This window comes from Camelus bactrianus, chromosome 18, assembly GCF_048773025.1.
Source record: "Camelus bactrianus isolate YW-2024 breed Bactrian camel chromosome 18, ASM4877302v1, whole genome shotgun sequence".
Lineage (NCBI taxonomy): Eukaryota > Metazoa > Chordata > Mammalia > Artiodactyla > Camelidae > Camelus > Camelus bactrianus.
The window spans coordinates 19,808,361-19,830,488 of record NC_133556.1 but is presented as its reverse complement, the minus strand read 5'-3'; the positions used below and the strand labels follow the sequence as shown (position 1 = coordinate 19,830,488).

Genomic DNA, 22,128 nt, shown 5'->3' with positions numbered 1-22,128 from the left:
CCTACCACTCAGTGTGTGCCACAAATTCATGTAGATTGTCTTCAGTCCTTGCAACCAACCTTTAAGCTTTTTTTTCTGCTATTGTGAAGGTGAGTAAACTGAGGCAGAGAGCATGAAGGCTGAGTAAGGAATCTGGGTCTTTCTGATTCTAACGTCCAGGAACTTGAGGGCTGAATCCAGCTCCAGTTTGAACATTTTTCTGAAGAAAGTTCTTAAAAATGCTAACACATACCTGAAGTTAGCCCCTCCACCTCAGAGAATATTTGGTCATCACCAAAGTTCCATGACCAGTAAGTCTCTTTTACCTTCGCATTTGCTGGGATAGTTTCCTCTTCTTTGGTAATATACTCCGTCCACGTGTACCAATGTCCGCCACCTTGCTTGAGGAAATAAAAATCATAGATGCTTCCTGGACCCAAAGAAACAGAACAGGCTATTAGCACATCAGGGGTTTACCTTTCACACTGAGGTATTTAACTCCCTCAGCCATAGGCATCTGAAAGGTGCAACTGCGAGTACTGGCATGGTTGTGTCACTGTATAAGCTGGAACAACACCTTTTAAAGAGTAATGACTTCATTACTTGTATGAAGATTATACGTGCTAATTATACAAATAATTATTTTTAATGATGTAAACAGGGAGTATTGAAAAGAACCAAAAAGGAAGGCAACAGATCACTCTGAATCTCCCATCCGGAGGTACCTTTTGATGGCATTCCTTCCAGCCCTCTCTCGAGGCACACATACACATTGAAGATGGAAGGACCAGCAGGTGAAAGAAAGGATTCTATAAGAGTGGGATCATTTGATATTATATATCATGCATGCACTTTGTGTATAAATACACATGATTTATATTAATATATATATTTGGACTCTCTTTCTAAAATTTGGCCAGTTTTCCTGAACCTTGGTTCCATCCCACTCCAGACAGAGACATGCTCCACTCCTGGAAGATTCCGCTCACATTCCCCCACGCAGTGTGGAGCTCTAGAAGGTGCAAACCTGGTAGTTTCTCCCACTGCTAATAAGGTCCTACACGACCCCATGCAGGGGTTTCATGTTCAAGGGTTTCTCTCAGACTTTTTTTTGCTGCTGTCCAGTCACCACTGTAGTCTGCTTTTCTCAACACTGGTGATTACCAGTGAGAACACTCAGAATTTTGACAACTCATCCCCTGTCCTCTCAGCATCACATTTAGAAGGACCATGGGGTTGCACGTTCTGGGCTGAGAGATGCATGGGTCTTTTGTTTCTCCTCCTGTCCACTACTTTTCAATGTTTAAAGAATCAGGCTATAAACTTTTTTTTTAAGTTACTGCTGGAGAATTTTTAGGCTTACATTTTTGTGATTGTTGTTGTTCATTTTATTAGGTATTAAAGGAGAGAGCTTCTGTTATCCTACGTCACTGCAGTTTTACCTAGAAGTCAATCTGGTACAACGCTTTTAGAAAGCAATCTGGCATTATGCTTACAGAGCTATAAAAATGTTCTCTAGTCTAAGTCAGAAATCCCATTCTGGGGATTTATCATAAGGAAATAATTCACAATGAAAATAATCTCTAAATGTGAGTATGCAGCACCATCTGTGACAGCAAAAAAATCTGGAAATAATTTAAATGTCCCACATTAGAAGACCAGTCAAAATTTTGTCTTATAAGATGAATAGGATATTTTTGCAGTCGTTAAAATGACAGTCACAAAAACTAAGTACTGACATAGGAAAATGCATTTAAGAAATGGTGGCATTTTAAAATAGAAGAATAAGAAATGGAATAGATACTGTATGACAACTATGTAAAGAGATGAAAGCAGATGGACAAGACAGGACGATTTTTTGAAAACTAAAATCCTTGTGACAGGGTGGTATAAACAAAGAAATATTTTTTTTGATCATTTTTATTTAATAGAATTGAATTGTTTTTACAATAGAAAAGGAGACACAAAAAGCACGATTCAGAAAAGCATGTATCCCCTTCCCTTGCTGATGTTATTAGCTAGAGCTAATGTGTGGCTTGATACAGGAGCATTTAGGCCAAAGAGAGAAGGTCCAACTGAGTAGAAGTGGATTTACGGCTCTGTGCTCTTGGCCAAGATTACTATTTGCATATCTGTAAAATGGGCCTGATTTTATATCAAGCTTAGAGGATTCTGTGTGGAACGTGAATGAGGTACATGTGCCAGAGATTTAGCATCGCTGTGGGCACACAGAGAGGTACTTGAGAACGTCTATGTCCAGGTCTCCCTGGTCCTCATCAGAGTAGCGCTCCCATTCTCTCTGCGCTGTGCTATTAACTCTGGTCCAGGTGCAGGGGTGGAGTGGGGAGGATAGCAGAAAGCCAGGAAGACAAACTAATTCTCATCACTTCTGGCCATCCTCTGCCCCAGCTCTGTTTTCCTCTCCTTCACTTGGGAGAATAAGGGAAAACTTCAACAGAGAAGTGAGTGGCTTTTCAAAGGACACAAAATGAACGGGTGAATGAAGGGACATTTAGCACTTCCTGGACAAATATAGGTCAATGTCAGATGATGTGAACCCAACCTTGAGAGAATCCCCCAAAGGACCATCTGCTTTCCTTAGTGTGTGCTCCCCGGCACAGTTCCTTCAGCACTTACTTGAGAGATCCATTACCCACCCTGGCTCCCACGTCATGAAAAGCCCAGGAAGAAATGCCCCATGAGGTCAGAGAAGACCTCTCTGGATCTCTCACCATGAAAACGTTAACCTTTGTGGAAAGGCTAGAAAGGCATTTTAAACTTTTTAAGATGATAATAAGAAAGTATAATCCAAGCCAGATACATGAGGCCATATACTATATGATTCCATGCATTTGAAATGTCCAGAAAAGGCAAATCTCTAGAGAGCACATGAGTGGTTGCCTTGGGCTGACGATGGAAACAGAGATTAATTGAAAATGGGCATGAAGGAGCTTTGGGGGATGATGACTGTTCTAAATTTGTTCTAATGTTCCAACATTCTAAAATTGGATCAGACAGTTGCACAACTAGGTAAATTTACTAAAACCCACTGATTTGTTCCCTTAAACGAGTGGATTTTATGGTATGTAAATTATACCTCAATAAAGTTGTTATATAAAAAGAAATCACACTTGGCACTTAAAATATATCTTTGGACTCAAATGGGTTCTGGCTAACAGCTTTGTAATTTCCTACTGAAATACTTATGAAGGCACAAGAGAAAGAAGTGGAATGATGTCACTGAAAACAAAGACTGAAAGAATCTGGGCAGAATGTCCTCTAACCAGACAGTGGATGAGCTGGATTGAGAAATTTTATCTCAAGAGACTGCATGAGAAAGTGCAACAGAGTCCTCTGGGTATACGCCTAATGGCCCCTCCAAGATGCAGAGATGCAGGTGACATCCCCACACAGAAAATCAGGTAGCTGTTTCTTCCCCATGCCAGGTGCCACTCTGGGAGAACTGTCTCATTTCTTTCTCATCCTTGTCTCACCAGACCATCTTCCTGCAGCTGATAGGGGCAGCGGGGTCCCAGACCACAATGAGTAAGGAGACAGTAATGGCATCTTAAATTCAGCGAGGTACAGTCTTCCAAAGTAAAGAGCCACAGTCACCCCTCTGTTGAAAAATGTCCCTTTTTTGGAATGTTCACAGATGAAACAAATAAAAAAGCTGCCTCCAACAGATGGCATTAGGTGATCATTGGATCTTGGCCATCTCGTTGTTCCTGACTCTAAAGTAGAGTTTACAGAATTTGGGTTTATTTTTAAGGGTGGAGTTATGAATATTATTTGCCCTGATCATGTCCAAAAGTAGTGAGAATTTTGAAAACCAGCAGGAAGAAAGGTGTATGATTACCATGGAGACTGAAGTAAAGCTTAACTTTCCATGGATATGTTCACATCAATCACTTGTTATGTGTCATTCTACTTTTATGAACAGCTTATTCAGAACCAAACCTACTTTTAAGTAGAGTAGTTGTTACAAAAGAGGATATATGAAGAAACTAGATTGCAGTATATGCTGGAAATTATGGTTTTTCTTATACTGCATCAGTTGAATAGGATGTGGAGAAATAAGACAAGTCCATCACAGTAGTTGGGAGATGCTGTACGGCAGAGTTACCTAGAAAATGAGTGGAAGCTGTGCCCATCATTAGCTGCCCAGCTGAAAGACATTGTTACAAAGTGGACCAAGAACGGGGTCAAGGGCACTTCATGTACCAATTTGCTGACACAGAGCATAGACAGATTGATTGTGAAGAATGGGGGAAGCAGAAAACAACACGTGGAACCTGTGAAAATATATTGCCATGTAGAAGAATATAATCTGGAGATTACACCTGAAGTGTATACTTCTGAACCTGGTTTAATGCAGGACTCATAACCAAATTTCAGGAAACCGTTTGGTATCCTAAATAGTGTGCAAAAAAGGTATCATTTTTTTTTCCATGAAATGGGAACAGAAAGCCATAAAGAGAAAACAGGCTTAAACGAAAAGGCAAGATGAGATTAAAAAAAAGGAGATGGATGAGCTAACAGAGATGATAATGAGGTGGACAGCAATAAAAATTGCTAATGTTTATCTAACGCTTTCTGTGTACCATGCTTTATTCTAAGAGTTTTTACAAGTGTTAACTCATTTAATTCTTACAAGAATACCATGAATGCATACTATTATTATTGCTCTCATTTTGTAATTGAGGAAACTGAGAAAGGTTAATGAATTTGCTCAGGATCCCCTAACCAGTAAATAATTGGAGCCAGGACTCAAGCCCTGACAGTTTGACTTCATGGCCTGTGATTTTAATCATCCAGTAAAAAAGGACAGCAAAGAAACAAAAGATACAACAGAAGAATTAAAATCACTCAAGGCAGTAAAAGCATAATTGAAGTTGTGGGTGAATCATATTAAAATGAAAAATCTGTATAAAACAAAGGCAAGTTTTTTTGGCGGGGGAGGTTGAGCAGTTAAATTGTCTATATTCACAATAAGCAGTTAGGGATACACAAAACAATTAGATGTAAAATATGATGTCAAAAATGGTAATTCTGAGGGGAGGACAGGACAAATGCAGGGCTTTTAAAATACATTTGATGTAAAGAGATCAGCACCCTAAAACAATAACATACATATATATGTGAGTGTGTATATATATATATATCTCCATATAAAATCCTCATGGTAACCACAGACCAAAAATATATAATAGATAGACACACAAAAAGAAAAAGGAATTCAAACATAACACTGAAGATAGTCATCAAACCACAAGGGAAAAGACAATACCTGTTCCTCCCTCTATCCATCCATTAAGGCATCTTATTTTTTGACACATTGCAAAGTAAACATAGACACTTCCTCATAAATACTTTAGCACGTATATCATTAATTGTTCAATATTTATAGTTTTCCTTTTGATACAAAGTTTGCATACAATGAAACACACAAGTCTTCTGTTCAATCACTGACCAATCTGACAAATGCTTGTAACCATGTAACCCAAATCTCTCTCAGTATATACACTTTTACCCCAGGAAGTTCTATTATGGCCTTTCCTATACCTTCTTTTATAATAAAAAAGGTAAAACTATTTGGAATGTACATAAAGTATGATCCCCTTTTTGTTAGAGAAATACAGAAAAAAAGGAAGAAAAAATATAAAAAGTCATTATTTCTAAATTATAGGATTACCATTGATACTTACTTTCTTCTATTCCTTTCTTTGTATTTTTTAAATTTTATGTAATGGATTACTTGAGTGTAAGAAAAAAACAGTATAAGCTACTTAAAAGAACACAAACATGTTTCAATCTTTTAAAAGTAAAAGTCACACATATGAGAATATGAATAGATCATTAAAGTGATCGTTCTGAAGATAACGTATGTAGAAACATTATAAACATTTCAATATAGTAGTAATTACAATGACAAAATTCAAGAAAGTATTAATACCATAATCACAATGACATGACATGTGTAAACACACAGAACAGGACTAGAAGGGAGTTAAGAAAAAAAGAAGTGGCTGTATTTCTCATTCTGTTCCCTGGGGCCTGTTAGACTGATGAGATTATAGGTGATTTAAAAAATTACATCAACTTTTTCTAGATTAAAAATTAGTAGTTAAAGAGGGGTGGATATAGCTCAGTAGTAGGGCACATGCTTAGTATGCTTGAAGTCCTGGGTTCAATCCTCAGTACCTTCATTAAAAAAAATAATAAGTAAAAACTAATAGTTAAAATAACCCACAAGACCCTATCTTCAGGGTCACTCATCTCTACACACGTGGCCAGCTCTGAAGAAGCCAACCCGCTTGGGCAAGCTACAAAATTTTCCCTGGCTTTTGCAAAGGCCTCCCACAGGCCACACAGTTTGGTTGGGTTTGGAACATATGATCCAAACCACTATAGTAAGACAAAACAAACAAGTACTACATTACCTTTTTCTGGAAAGATGTTGTTTTTGGTGAGTTTGACGCTTTTGGGTCTTGGGTTGTTATCATCCATACCCATGATCAGGTTGCGGAAAAAGAGATCAAATTTCTTTCTGCTGTCTGTGTTGATGGTGCCGGCTACAGTCCACACCAAGGCAAAGAGGAAAAGACCTTGCAGCCAGAGGAAGATCTGTTGGCTTGTCAAGCCTTCAAATAATTCACTTTCCTCCTCTTCTGTTCCCCTGATTTCATCTGAAAGCAAGAAAAAGGAATCTCAGGAAAAGCTGCAGAGTGCAACAGACATAAGTTGAGTAGTTTTGTCTGTGAGGGGCCTGGGGAGGGGACTGATACTGGCTGAGTGGCCACCATCTGCCAGATCCTTTATCCACATACATTAAAATTTTTTTTATTGTGGTAAGATATGCCATCTTAACCATTTAAAGTTCAGTGGTATTAAATACATTCATATTGTTATGCAACCATCACCACTATTCATATCCAGAACTATTTCTTAGAGATGAGATCATAGTCTTTTTCTGACTGACTGACTTTTCTTAGCATAATGTCCTCAAGGTTTATTCCATGTTGTAGCATGTGTCAGAATTTCCTTCCTTTTTAAGGCTGAATAATATTTCACTGTCTGTATATTCTACACTTTTATCCATTCACTCACTGATAGACACTTGGGTTCCTTCCACACTTTGGCTACTGTGAATAATGCTGCTGTGAACATGGTTGCACAATACCTGTTTATGTCCCACTTCCAATTCCTTTGTGCTTATACCCGGAAACAGAAGTGCTATAACTGACTTATATGACCATAAGTCATATGGTAATTCAATGTTTAATTTTGAGGAACTGACAAACTATTTTCCACAGCAACTGTACTCTTCCATATTCCCACCAGCAGTGCACGAGGGTTCTGATTTCTCCACATCCTCATCCATACTTGTTCTTTTTGGTTGTTGATGTTGTTGTTGTTTGGATAGTATCCAGCCTAACAGGTATGAGATACTATCTCATTGTGGTTTTTGACTTGTGTTTTCCTAATAACTATGATGTTGAGCACCTTACCATGTGCTTATTAGCCATTTGTGTATCTTCTTTGGAGAAATGCCTCCTTAAGTCGTTTGCCTATTATTTAATCAGGTTATTTGTTTTTGTGTTGTTAAATTTTGAGTTCTTTATAGATTCTGGATATTCAGCCAAACCAAACCAAAAATCCAGGCTTCACAAGTGAATTCTACCAAACATTCAGAAAAGAGTTAACACCTATCTGCCTCAAACTATTCCATAAATTGCAGAGGAAGAAATACTTCCAAACTCATTCTATGAGGCTAGCATCACCCTGATACCAAAACCAGACGAAGACGTCACACAAAAAAAGAAAATTACAGGCCAATATCACCTATGAACATTGATGCAAATATCCTCAATAAAATATTAGCAAACTGAATCCAACAATACATTAAAAGGACCTTTCACCATTATTAGGTTGGATTTTTCCCAGATGCAAGGATTTTTCAGTATCTGCAAATCAATCAATGCAATACACCACATTAACAAACTAAAGAATAAAAACCATAAGAACATCTCAATAGAAGCAGAACAAGCTCTTGAAAAACGTCAACATCCATTTATGATAAAAACTGTCTAGAAAGTAGACTTAGAGGGGACATATCTCAACATTTTAAAGGCCAGCCCCTCCCTTGAATAGAAACCAGTTACTCTAATCTAAGCCTCAGGAGGTAGCCTTAGAGAGAAGAAACAAGAACTGGTTAGAACCAACGAGGCCCAAGATGGCAGAGGATTTGACTTCCAGGGGACCTTGTGCTCCTTATACAGTCATTTTAATTAATGTATTAGCATGTTAAGTGACACACCCACGACAGCTGGTGATGCCATGACAGCAACCAGAAAAGCCCATACAAGGATGGGGGGAAAAAAGGCGACTGGCTCCAGCACACCTGGATGGAGGACATGATGGCAGAAGCTTCTAATAAAAGTCCACATGGCCTGACCTGAAGCTGGTGCTGTCTCCACTGACCATCTTGGCTAACAACTCCCCACCTGGGTGCTTTCCTTCCTTTTCCTCTTCTGAGCAGTAAAGTAGCTGTTCATTTTGTCCCTCTGCCTCTGGTGCAAATTCTTTCACAGCCAGCAGCCAGGACCCACACTTTGGTGGGCTTCCTAATGTAGGGGTCTCATGATCCATTAACAATAATATTGCATGCAATTACTGTGCTTCTAAAAATACTGCTTGTAATTTTAATTTTAGAAAATCAAAAAATATTTAGCTAAAGAAATTCTCCACTCAACTGTTTCCCATGTTACTTAAAAAAAAATCTACACCTATAATGCCTTTGGGAGAGATGGGCTGAGAAAATATGTTCAGAAATATGTAGCAGAACTTGTAAGAAGCTCCATCTTGAGTTTGAGCTATGTGTGATCTTGAAAAAGAAATGGCACCCAATAAAAGTTCTCCAACGGACTCATCTTTTGTCATTTCCAGTAGAATTCAGTGAAATTTGATTCATGTGAAATAGTTATAAAGAACTTCTCCAGGGCATGTATTTCAACGATTCATTTAAACCAGTGGTTCTCCATGTCCTGGGGAAGTTCCCTAGTTTTGGAGACTAATGTGATCAGTTTTCTTATAGTATATATATGTGTTTTGTGAGTTCACATTTTGTAGTATACGTTTCCTTAACATGGGAAAACTTCCTATTTTATTCTTTTCAGAATCTTTTCTTCTGACATACATTCATATGTATTATCTAAATACATTCTTCCCCAGAATATCCCTGTTAGGTAAAGAGGAACAGGAATTATCACTCCAATTGTGTGGATGAGGAATCTGAGACAGAGGAAGAATGGGCCAATTTGCACACGAATACCCAGGAAGTCAATGCAAGATCAAGCCAAAATATATGGGCTCTTCACCAAACTCCACTATCTACACTCAAAGGGTTTGCTTGTTCTAGACCATAACGCTGATCTCACTGTAGCTCATGGCGGGAATAATAGAGGTGGGAGCAGAAGAAACAGCCAAGGTACACTAGAGCTTCACCTGGCTTAAGAATAGCAGGGTAGTACTTACCCAGCAGAGAGGAGTACAGTCTCATCATTGAGAAGGCAAGGTGGATGGGAGATGTTTGGACCACAAATTTACACTGAAGTCGAATAAATTCCAGGCAGGGCTGGATAAGCCACATGAACATATCACTGACCTGAGAGTAGAAAGTGAGATTTGATGTTATCAAAAAGTGTGTTTAAGACCAAGAGCTTGGTACACCTTGAGGGGGCTGAAGATGTTGTTAAGACTGCTGATTATTTTTGAGTCTTGGTATATTAAGGAAAGTCCATAGGCACCAAGACCCCTGCTCCTGTTTCCTATTTAACAGACTGTGCAGCCCACTGGCCATCTCCACCTGTCTCATTCCAGTGAGCTGAGAAGCTTGGAGCCACTATGGATCAGCTACAGGATGCATGAAATAGTTTTAGGACCCAGCCACTGACTTTATTTCTATAAAAAAAATGTTAGGAATTCTAAACAACTGATTTGCAAATGACTGACTGGCATTTATAAGGCAGAACTCCTACAGAAAGTGGCCATAGGAAGTTTGGACTCATTTTCAGTAATTCCCCATATGCATGTACAAACATACTTATGGGTGAGTATGATGATTCTTGTGTCTTGTCTCTGCTTCCCATCCCCATTTACTCTTAAAAAATTACTTGAATCACTTTCTCCTCTTATTTTAGTGTTTTTTTTTTTTCATTTCTGTTATACTTTTATTTATGACTCTCACTGTAAGTTACCTTATCTTTTTTTTTTTAAGTAGGCAGGTCATCACTAAAATACACCGATAGGTGGTTATACGTGGGTATGTGTACTTGTATGAGTGGACACATGCATGTATATGTATAGATGACTATACATGAGTACATGGATGTGTGGTATGGTCATTTAGTCAGCAAATATTCATTTTGCATCTGGTAAACATACTGTAGTTGATGATAAGGATAAATGATGAACAAGATAGACAACAACTTGTGGTTTACAGTCTGAGGGGCAGGGGAGACATAATAAATAACAAAACAAGCAAGGAAATGAATAAAATATTTATAAATCATGGGATGTACCAGCAGGAAACAAATAAAGGTATTACAATGGGAAATAACATGAATGGTTTAACAGGGTGGTCAGGAAGGCTGCTTGGATGACAAAGGTGAATCATCCCTTATGAGAATAAATGGGGCAAGATTTCCAAAAAGAGGAATAAAGAGTGCAAAAGCCTTGAGGTGGTGAAACATGGGGTTTTCTAGAAATGGAAACAAGATCCCAGGGCTGGATGGTAATGAGCTGAAGCTGAGAAGAGGGTAGGTAATGAGGTTGGAGAGGCAGGCAGGGCATGGCCACAGTCTCAGAGGCCCTGATAAGAAGTCAGACTGTGCTAGGACACTGGGAAGTCCCTGAAGGTTTCCTGTGCATGTGTAGACTGAAGTCTGACTGTGCATGTGGACGTGTCTGTATAAATAAACATGCCATGTCTATTGTACATGTATGTAAATGTGACAGGAATGGGGCAGTCCTAGACAGTTCCCGAGAGTTTTTCCACAGTGGGAAGAGACCCCAACTCAGATCCTTCTTGGCTTCTGCAGGGGGAAGCTTTGCTAGGGAACCCTGTTAACGCAGAGAAAGACAGGAAACACCACAAGTACTGGTTCTCCCTTCCTGCTTCCCTCACCTAACCTGAACGTTCACACCTCTTTAAGGAAAAGAAGAAGAAAATGGACTCTTAGTAGCTGCATTAAGAGAATTTCTAACTGGTTCTGGCTCCCTAGATATGGGAGGTATGGAGTCTAGGTCACAGGGGTGGGAAGTGGCCATGAAGAGAGGAACCTAGCCTGGTTCATCTCTAGAGCAACTTCCAGAGACATTTCTGCTTGTGGGCAATGGGGAAAGGGGCGACATTCCAGCCATCATACAGAACGTTTCTCAGGCAGCAGCATTCTCCACCGGGGAGCCAAGGAGTAATGAAGAAGGTGCAAGAGAAAGGAGAAATTGACCACACCACCCCTTCCCCACCACGTGGAGAAGAAAGCTGGCAAAGTGGCAGGCAGCCAGGAAGCAAGATAACTGGGGACAATCAGGGAATTCCCGGCCCCTTCTTGCCTCCTCTAATTATGAATATGAAAGCGATCCTAGAAGGCCTTTGAGATGTGGAGTAGGGAGATAGGGAGGGGCATGAAGGAAAGGGACCAGAGGGTCTCACCAATTCCTTGTGCTCCTCGGTGAGACGGGAAGGCAGGGTGTCCATATATGAATCCTTCAGGGGCTTCCAGCCCAGCTGATGGGGCTCCATGTAGATCATCCCACATCTGGCAAGCATAAACAGAAGGCCAGCTAGGTCCACACCCAGATCCCAAGCATGTAGGGGTGAGGTAAATGCAGGCAGTCATGGTGAGGTAAGGGGCTGGAGCCTGGGTTTAGGCACAGACCCTCACCAGCTCCAGGCCAAACGAAGGATGCACAGACTTTGTTAGGAAAGGGTGGAGACCAGTGCTAAGAGTTGGGTCTTGAGAATCAGACACCTAGATTCAAATCCCAGCCCCAGACCCCACTAATTGAGTGACCTTGGGCAAATTTCTTTACTGTCTCTGAATTTCTGTGTCCTTGTTTCTAAAATGAAGAATATAAAAATATGTAGCTCATAAGGCTATTGTAATGGTTAAATGAAATGCCAATAAAGAATTTAGTACCATGCCTAGCACACAGAAAACTCTTTATCAGTGGAAACTATTATTATCATTACCATAATGTTAGTATATTACCACATATTGACATGTTAACATTTAGCACTCCCCCCCCAATTCTGTTACATCTTAGCACTCTCTCATTTGTTCCTAATATTGGCTTCCATTTATTGAGCACCTGTGGTGTGTTAGCCACTATGCTAAGCCTTAATGGCCTTCATCTCTATATATTCCTCTTCATGGTCTATGTTTTAGACATGAGGAAACTGTAGCTCAGAGAGGCTAAGTGACCCGGAAGAGGTCACACAGCCAGTAAGTGGTGTGGCCAGAAGGGGAGCCCAAGTTGGTCTAACTTGTCAGGTGTTCTTTCTACTCCCTTACATTGCCTTTGGAAATGTGGGCTGATTTTATTTTATTTTATTTTATTTTTTATGGACTGCAGGTACATGATTGGGTTAATTATCATCTTTGGCATACTCCTCATTAACCCATGCATGGCCTTTCTTAGTTAATTGTTTTCAATAATGTAATAAGTGCCCATGAACCCAACACCCAGACAGAAGCTAGGGCTTGACAATAACTTTTATTTAACCATATGGTGTCTCTTATCCTCTCCCCTGGCTTTACCATCTGAGGTTACATAGAATCTTGAATCTCATGTTCACCTGTCCCTTGATTTCTTTCCTTCTTATATAGTTTTACAGTATACACACACATATGTGTGTGTGTATACTTAGTTATCCATATAGTTGCTTGTCAATACAGTTCATTTATTTTGAATGACATATAATATTACAATTTGTGATTCTATTATATTTTTTCATTCACTCCTGATAATGGGCACTTGGGTTATTTCCAAGTGTTTATTACTGTGAATTGCACCATTATGAAAATTCTGGTATATGTCTCCTACTGTACAAGGGCAAAAGTTTTTTTGGGTATACACTTAAAAGCAGAATTTTCGGGTCATGAGGCATATGAAGGTCCAACTTTAGGAGATAATGTCAAGCTCTTTTCCAAAGCACTTGTCTGATTTTGGACTCCTACCAGCAGTGTGGATTGAGGACGGATTTTATGACAAATCTGACTAACAAGAAGTAATGTAGGTGATCTGCTAAGAGCTTAATCATGTTTGTGGATTTTTCGAGCTCTCCCTCCTGCTTAGGGCTAGTGAGGCCCTGCCTTCCCTCAGGGCCCCTGCAAGCTGACCGACCTGCTCACTGTGGCTGGGGAGGCCTGCTCCAGGTCAGCAGGCTCGAAGATCAGACTCATCTTGGAGCTCATCTGGATAATCTCTCCACTCATTAAACACAGCTGAAGGTACAAAGCAGAGGGGTAAACGGCAGCAAAGGGGTTATATTCCATTTGCAAGTGAAAGGCCTCAGTGGAGGCAGAGATGGTTCGAATTCATTCAACAAACATTTCCTGAGCACCTACTGTGCTTCAGGCACTGTGCTAGCTGCATAGAATAAAACAGACAAATATTCCTGTCCTCTTGGGGTTTGCATCCTGCTGGGAGGGGACAGATGATAAGCGTATTATGTATTACATACAATGATGAACATGCTTTGGAGAAAAGTAAAGTAGAAGAGGGGGTTGGAGAATGCTGTGTCTGGTCAGCTGTAATGTTAAATAAGGTGGGAGAGCCAATGCATTGCAGCCTTAGATGAAGAATCTAGACGCTATCAGACTGTAGCAAGTTTCGTGGCTCCTTCCTCAGTGTTTAACATAGAACGTAACTGCACATTCCATTCTGTTTCATGTGCTCAGCATTCCCGCAAAGACTCCTTTTAGAATCCCTCACGGACTGGTCCAGGGTTAGAGCAACAAGAATACCTCCACAAATCCTTTTTGGAACGGACAGAAAGACTATCAGAAGTCCTTGTGTTCAGCAGGCATTTTCCTGTAGGAAGTAGTGCAAATACACAGGAGAGCCTCTGGGTATATACACTCAGTGGGCGGTGCTGCTTCTCATTTGCCAACAAGGATTTAAGGCATAAAATGGCCTAAGGCCTTGGTCTCAGGTGGAAAAGAGGAAATCTCTACTGTTCCCTGCCGCTCATCCTAAAATGTGGTTTAAAAAGTTCCTTGCATGTTACTTGGTTCACATCAAACCCATCTGGAAACTGGCCATTGCTTGCAACCCCAGGAAGGTCACAACTGTTAGGGAACTGACACCACTAGCAGTGTCATTTCTGAGTTTCAAGAAAAGTAAAATAGACCCAGACGGGTGACAGTAGTTTGGTTTCTTCCAGAGCCGAGAAGAGCCATCAGGAAATTCAATTATGACTCTTTATACTTCTAATCTCAAGACCAACCATTTCAATACATTTGTACAATCAGTTTACATAACACAGTCCAAATCATATAATAAAACTTACTTCTATTTTTGTATGTTATATAATCAAAGTTATGCACATGCTATAATTAGTATATGTATGTAATTTATCTAATTAGGCCCTTCCATCGTCGAACATGACTCACTCTTAGTCATAAAATTTAAATGCAGCAGGAAAATATATTTTGATTTGATAATGATGTGCATTCAGTGTAAGAACTCCTCCTTGAAATGGCAATAAATATTATTATTACTTTTTTTTTTTTTACTTTAAGTTATATAGCACTTACTACATGCCAGGCAGTATGATAAGCAGTTTGCAAATATTAACCTATCTAATCTTTCTAACTTCATTATGATGTAGACACTGTTATTCTCATTTTACAGGTGATGAAACTGAGGCACAAGAGACTAAACAGCTTGCCTGAAGTCACACAACTGGTAAGTGGCAGAACAGGATCTGAACCCTGGTTATCTGGCTCCAGCGTCTAAGGTCTTTAGCCACTTTGCTTACTGTGGTGGAGTGTATTTCCCAAAGATTGCTGCAACACTATCTCTTACCCCACGTGCACTTCTGCCATGTGACCTTGCCCACTTCCATTGAGAGGTGGAGTCTATTTCTCCACCCCCTTGAATCTGGGCAGGCCCTGTGACTTCTCTGACCAATGGAATTCAGAGAAAGTGATGCTGTGTCAGTTCTAAGCATGGCTCTTAATTGCCTAGAAACTTTCACTTCTTCCCTCTTGGAAATCAACCACCATGGAATAACTGCTACTACTCCAAGACCACCAAATGAGAAGCCAAGCCATGTGGAGAGGTATGGAGGACACGATGCTGCTTGAGAGAAAGAAATGCACAGAGACAGACAGAGGCAGAGAGAGAGTCACAGAGAGACGGACAGGTCAAGGAGCAATGAGCTCCCAGATACTGAGTGAAGAAGCTACCTTGGATAGGGCTCCTCCAGCCCTTGCTGCCCCAGCTGACATCATGAGGATTAGCTGAGCCCACCTGAGCCCTTCCAAAGTTTATTATCTACAGTATCATGAGCAAAGTTAAGCCACTAAGTATTAAGGTAGTTTGTTACACAGCAATGGATAACCAAAACACATCCCATACATCAGGTACTAGGTATGTGCTATCTTATTTAATTACTGGCATTCCTATTTTATTGCAACCTTTTTACAAATGAAGAAACTGAGGTTCAGAGAAGTTATGTGACTTGTCCAATACAACAGCTCAACTGTAGAGCCAGTGGTCCAATCTGATGCCAGCACCAAGGCTTTTAATCACTATACAGCATTGTGTCTAAGCACACACAGTTTAACTACTACAAGTATAAACAAAAGCATAATTCATGAATTGATAACTGTTACTTTCTTGTGGGGCATTTATTCTTAGTGTAGTAAATGTATATATTATATACTTCTGGTCAATCACTCACTTCAGTAAAAGAGCTTGTACCCCATCCATCCATGTAAAAGTGATATCAGACTTAGCAGGTACCTTTTTATTGTCATCCAGAACAGTGTTCATATTCTCAATCCAAACAGCATCCACTGGCCCATCAAATATAATCCACTTGCGGTCATCAGACAAAGAAGATGCTTGCTCCCGGAAAGCATTGGCGAGGACACCATCTGTCCACTCATGGCTCACTTGGTCAAAGCACCCATACAGCTGCCCCATGGTGATAGCCTTGGGGTTAATGATCTTGTACTCGACAGCAAATTCCTCCATCTGGTTGGCTGGGCAAAAAAGGTCCAACACAAGGTACGAAGGCTCTGGTGAGACCAGAGCATTATACGAGAGATAACGCCAAACCAAAGACCAACCAATTTTTATGAATGTGCCATCCCAGGACAGTCCTTATAAAATCTGTACTCAGTCCATATAAAAATTGGGATATCTGGATAGGCAATGTCTTAAGTTTTAGGCTATTGTAGCCATTAGTTTCTCACCATATTGTCTTCTGTGGCTCATTTCAAATAGGGCAAATGTGACAGTCAGATATAAAGAAGTCTGCCTGGGCCTAAAAGAACTCAGGCAGTAAAGGAGAGAAATGTCACATAATCAGGTCTTTTTATGCACCCTAGAAAGAAACTTCGCTTTGACTTGAGATGAAGAAAGAGCTGACAGGTAAAAGATTCTGGAAAAAGATGGTTCCTTTTCTCTATCTGAGGGGCTAGCTTAGCCCTGAAACCCCTTCTTTAGCTGCTCAGTAAGTGTCCCCTGAGAAATGGAGCACCAGGACACAACCGGAATATACAGGCTGATGGATGGCCAGAAAATAACTACACTTCTACATGATCCTTCAAAGTAAGGAAAAGTTGGAGTGCCTGAGCCATGAACTAAATAAAGATCCATTTCTGCAGAATCCGAGGCAAAGACAAGTAAGGAGATAGCCTCCTTTCCCTTCGTTCAGTTTCCTAAACTATGTTCAGTGCCAAAATTATTATTTATTTGAAATGCCCAAATTAGTTCTGAAGGTCAAGTTAGTGCCCCAGACAAAAACCCCCAAAATCCAACAGTAACTCGATCATCACATATTAGAAAAAAATGTTAAAATGAAGCATACTGGAAGGGATCGTGTAAACACAGGCACAACAAGGCACTGCTTTTCAAAACCACAGGCTTGTGTTTTATGGAAGAAAAAAACCCAAAACTATTTCTCTGACAATAATTTTACTTGCTGAGTGGGCACTGCATGAAGTTATTTACCTGCATTATCTCATTTAATTATCACAACAATCCCATTTTACAGCTGAGGAAATGGAGGCAAAGAGAGGTTTAGTCATTTGCCCAAGTTTTGGGTCTGATTCAAAAGTCTGTGGTCTTCCACATTAAATGGAAGGAAGGAAGGAAAAAAAGGAGGGAGGAAGGGAGGGACGGAGAAAGGGAGAGAAGAAGGGTGCATGGGAAGCAGGGAGAGGGAATTGAAGGGAGAAAAAGAGAAAAGGAAGGGAAAGAAAGAGAAGGGAAGAAGGGATGGAAAGGAAAAAAGGAAAAGAAATGAAACCATTCAACGATCTGCTTTTAGAATCGTTTTGTTTAGGCTAGTGGCAGGAATTTCTCTCATTGGGACATCACTAGAGAAGCCACTGTTCAGTATTTGAGAAAATTCCTCCAGCCTTTACGACATGCACATAAAATCTCCTGTTAGAAGTTTTCCCCCTCTTTATTTTCAGCCTGTGGATCTCTGCGTGCCATGTTCTATTTCTGGCTCTAATGTCACGATCCAGGGATGGCAAAGCTAACAGCTTGGCATCATCTCAACAGAGCCAGTCAACTGAGTGGGGAGTCCTGTCCCCCCTGGAAACTAGGGATGTAAGCTTTACCTTCGTGTAAATCACCCAGAGCTGCAGCCAACACTTTATAAGCACAGGTCTTGCCACCCATGGGGTCTCCGACAATCATATAGCCATGTCTTACCAGCATCATCTCATAGATCTGGGAGGAGACATCATATAAGAAGTTAATCATTGCAAACCTCCCAGCACTGTAAGTTAGAAGTCAACAAGGAATGAGGGGTCAGATGGGATTCCCAGTCACTTCTACCCTTGAGGAACTGTTATCATTTTTGTCATCTACTGGTTAAATATCTTTTAGACGAATATGTGTGTGTCTCAAGATTATTTAAGGGATGGGAACTATTATTTGCTCTGCATCTATCTATGTGTTAAGCATCAAGTGACTTACCTAAGTTATTTCATTTAATTCACTCAGGTATCATTAACTACTTTCTGATGCAGAGAATACAGTCCAAGAGGGGTTAACTAACTCGCCCAAGTTCATATTGGTGCAACCAGGATTTGGCCACAGGGCTCTCTGACTTCAATGCTGCTTATCTTTTCATTATACCATTTCCACTTGCTTTTAAAGAGGAAAAGGAAACAGTAGTCGTTTTAGAAAATTGTATTTCTATTGGAAATTTCCTTTCTTAAGGCCTAAATGCTCTTCTGACTTGATTGGAACTCTCAATAGATGAAAATGTATTTTCTGAGCCAGGGCCAATGCTATAAAATATAAATGACCTTCCGGGTAATTTTAGCCCCTACCCTTGAGAATAGACAGCTAAGCGGAAGCTCATTTTTGAATTTTCTAATTGTACTGTCTGTGACAAGCAGTCGATGAGAGTTGAAACACATGTTTTGGTCATTTATATTCATGTGAAATGTTTTAGCTCTCTTTTTCAGACTGAGAGGCTTTTAGCGAAAAGGAATGCATGAAGCTTTTTATTTCAAAGGCTAAGTTCTCATTATTTTTCATTTTGGAGGTGGGTTATACAGAGAGTCTAAGTGAGGACAATGGGGGTGGTACAGGAAGGGACAAAAGTCAGTCAGTAAATATTTGTAAACACCTATTATGTGCCAGATACTGCTCTAGATTCTGTTGACACAGCAGAGAAGAAAACAGCAAAACCCCCAACCATCAAGTAAGGTTTACAGTCAGGTAGACTTGAAAGACATTTAAGGCTGAATAAAGATGAGTGGAGTTGACCGTGTATTAGAAATAAGAAAGAAGAAGGCACTTATGATTCAACAGCCTCTTATCTTCCTCCTCACACACCTTTAAATGGATTATCAAGGTATAAATATACAAAAGGGAAGGTGATTCCATATATCTTGTTTTTGAAAACTTGTACTAAACTATGTAAAAGTTCATGTGTACATCTGCAAACTACTTTGAGATACATAAAAAAGTAAGAAAATGAATGGATGGATAGGTAAGAGGCAAAGTATCATAAAATGTTAACTGTAAAATCTAGGTGGTGGGTACATGGGTGTTCTCAGTACAATTCTTTCAATTTTTCTGCAAGTTTAAATTTTTCCATAATAAAACACTGGAAATAAAAGCTCATGCCTAATTAAAAAAAATAGTCCACCTATAAAATCCCAATGAATAGATTGGGATTCACCATTGGGTTCAATGAATTGTATCAAAACTAGCACGCTTAATGATATAGTAGGGAAATTTTTTTTTTTTTTAAAGTAGGCAGTCTGATCTCAGAATCTGGAGACATGGCTCCTACCTTGACCTTTAATTCTAAATAATGTGATTTGGGGAAATGATGATGCTTTTGATGTCTGTGGAGATGTGAGGTTGATATTGGTATATAGTAATCAGGGACTACATCTAGCACTTTACATACTTGTCTCAAAATCACTCTGTGGGGGAGTTTTACACCTTCCATTTCACTGATGAGGAAACTGGGGCTCAGAACGGTGGACTAACTTGCCTAAAACCTCACAGCAAAATAACTGATGGGAGGGATAGGTCTGTATGAGTCCAAATCCGTTCCCTCTCTGGATGCCAGTGTTCTTATGGAGCCAGGACTAGGTGGTATATAAGGTCCCTTGTAGTTCCGTCTGTGATTTTGCAGAAAAAGTATATTTGGGGCTTATTTTATTAAGTTTACTATTTTAAGTTTTACATAGAAAGTGACACCAGGGAAGGATCTCTGAAATTAGCATGAAGCTCCCCTAATATTCTCCAGGGTCAAGACAAGACATCTGTGGTTTGCCTGCCCAGCATCCTTTCTCTCACCTCTTGGTAGCGGCACCCAGACCCTTCCTGAGGGACCACCACTTGGTGGTTCAGTCCCCCTGACTTGGGTGGCTCTGACTCCATCTCCACTTCTGGCAGAGGTCGCGTGGTTATGGTCTACTTCTTAGGTCTGTAATTGGCTCAGGGATGGTCATGTGACTTTGTCAGTGCCATTCAAAGCCAACCCTAAGACTTTTGCTGAGGGCACTCAGAGAGTGATGCTCTATTTTTCCTTCTGGGCTTGAACATGGGGCTAGAATCTAAGTCTGAGGCTACTGGAAGCCCAGCTGAGAATGAATGTTTCATGCAGAGAGAGGCAGAATTCAGAAATGAAGAGACGCAGATTTCTGATGACATTATCTAAAAACCTGTCTCCTCTGATGCCTGAGGCCAACATATTTCTGGACTTTCCAAGTTAGGTAAGTGAATGAATTCCCTTTTGTGGACTAAGGCAGTTTGAATTGGATTTCTGTCATTGGAAACCAAAAAAGTCTTGACTAATTCAAAGTCTAATGCCCTCAAAGGTTCTGTTTCATCCTCAAATTGAAAAAAGAAACTCCAGGGAAGATGGGCATAGGAAAAATATTGGACTTTAAACGTCAGCTTCTGGGAGTGAAAACTGAAGGCACGGCAGATTGTTAAGTGTCTTCATCTCTACCTCTGTCTCTAACCAGGCACCTCTGATTGCCGTCAGTTCAGTTCCAGTCTACCACAGTTCTGTCTAACTCCTGACCTCAGCAAACAGTGAAACAGGTACATTCCCACATGGGTACAAGGAACCAACCTGGATAATTTTCCCAATAAACCAAGGTACTGGCTGGAGTTTCATCTTTTTGATGTTTTCATGCAACACTTCCATAAAAACTTCATAGTCTGGCTTTGGAAGAACAACTCCAGGAAACAAATCTGATATAATTCCCTGTTAACAAAAATTCAAGATGTGGAAAGGATAAATGATAAGACCTCAACAGTTTTCTAAAATGGGATCTACAGACACCAGGAATCCTTGGAAAAGTCCAAACCTCATTTTTCCTATACCAAAACTTACCCACAGTTACAAATTCCAACATTATCTGTTAAACTCGATGCTCCTTCCCCCAAATTTTAAATATTTAATAAGCCTGTGCTTATCTTTCAGTCATTGTACCAGGCATGAACGAGACAGTCGGGATTTCTGCCCTTAAGAGTTTACAGCCTGGTAAGATAGATAGGCATTAAAATAATTACAAAAGGAAACTAATTTCATTTGATAAAAACAACTACTCATATCCAACAGCATATATTGTCCTATCAGTGAAACTGTTTTTGTTAAAATCAGTAATTAGGGATACTGCTATTACCATTCTTATTTAACATTTGGGGAAAGGTATCTGGCAAAGGCGATGCTGGCTAGAGAATGGAGAGGGTGTCAGGAGATGGAAGAGGATGTGGACAAGGTGCCAAAGAAACCATTTCATCTGCGGAAGCAGAGTCTCAGTGCTTGGCCAAGGTCGCAAACCCCTGCCTACCTGAAACAGAGGGACATCTTGAGCCAAGAACTTGGCCAGGTTGACATCAAGCAAGGCCCGGAGTAGCAGGACACTCTCATTCTCCTCTGGATACTTGAGCTTCAGGTTGCCAGCGGCGGTAAGCACGGACTTGACGGCCCGCATGCCATAGTCATAGTGATGCTGGGAGGAGAGCTGCTCAGAACACAGGCGGTAGGTTGCAACAATCTTCTGGGCAAGACTGGGAGGGCAAAGACATGTCTGCAGACCCTCCGGAGAGGACCCCGTCCTGCTCAGCAGACATTCCCAGCAACACGCTTGTGCCCCATCCCTTCAGAAACCAGACTTGCCCACAAACTTGATGGAGAAACCCTATCATTTGAAGATCTCTTCATAGAGTTACCATAATGAGCAAAGGACGCACTATAACCCTCTCTCAAAGGTAGGATAAAACAGCAAGCACATGCATATGTATAACATATACTGTACAAGAAACTATGTGTATATGCTTTTATGTGTATATAAGAATGTATATGTAAACCACACACACACCCACACACACACACACACACACACACACACA

General features: G+C 40.3%; 1 protein-coding gene across 1 annotated transcript in view; it reads right to left on the bottom strand.

The window, feature by feature from the left end:
* Nucleotides 1-22,128, bottom strand: part of DNAH3 (dynein axonemal heavy chain 3) — a 152,752-nt gene that overhangs the window by 56,530 nt on the left and 74,094 nt on the right. The window contains exons 35-43 of the mRNA XM_074346872.1: nt 21,567-21,786; nt 20,843-20,977; nt 17,850-17,961; nt 16,018-16,259; nt 13,390-13,490; nt 11,696-11,801; nt 9,517-9,646; nt 6,423-6,668; nt 306-409 (exon numbers count right to left, since the gene is read on the bottom strand). Coding sequence (XP_074202973.1) covers nt 306-409; nt 6,423-6,668; nt 9,517-9,646; nt 11,696-11,801; nt 13,390-13,490; nt 16,018-16,259; nt 17,850-17,961; nt 20,843-20,977; nt 21,567-21,786 — 1,396 coding nt within the window. The remainder of the gene's footprint in view (nt 1-305; nt 410-6,422; nt 6,669-9,516; nt 9,647-11,695; nt 11,802-13,389; nt 13,491-16,017; nt 16,260-17,849; nt 17,962-20,842; nt 20,978-21,566; nt 21,787-22,128) is intronic.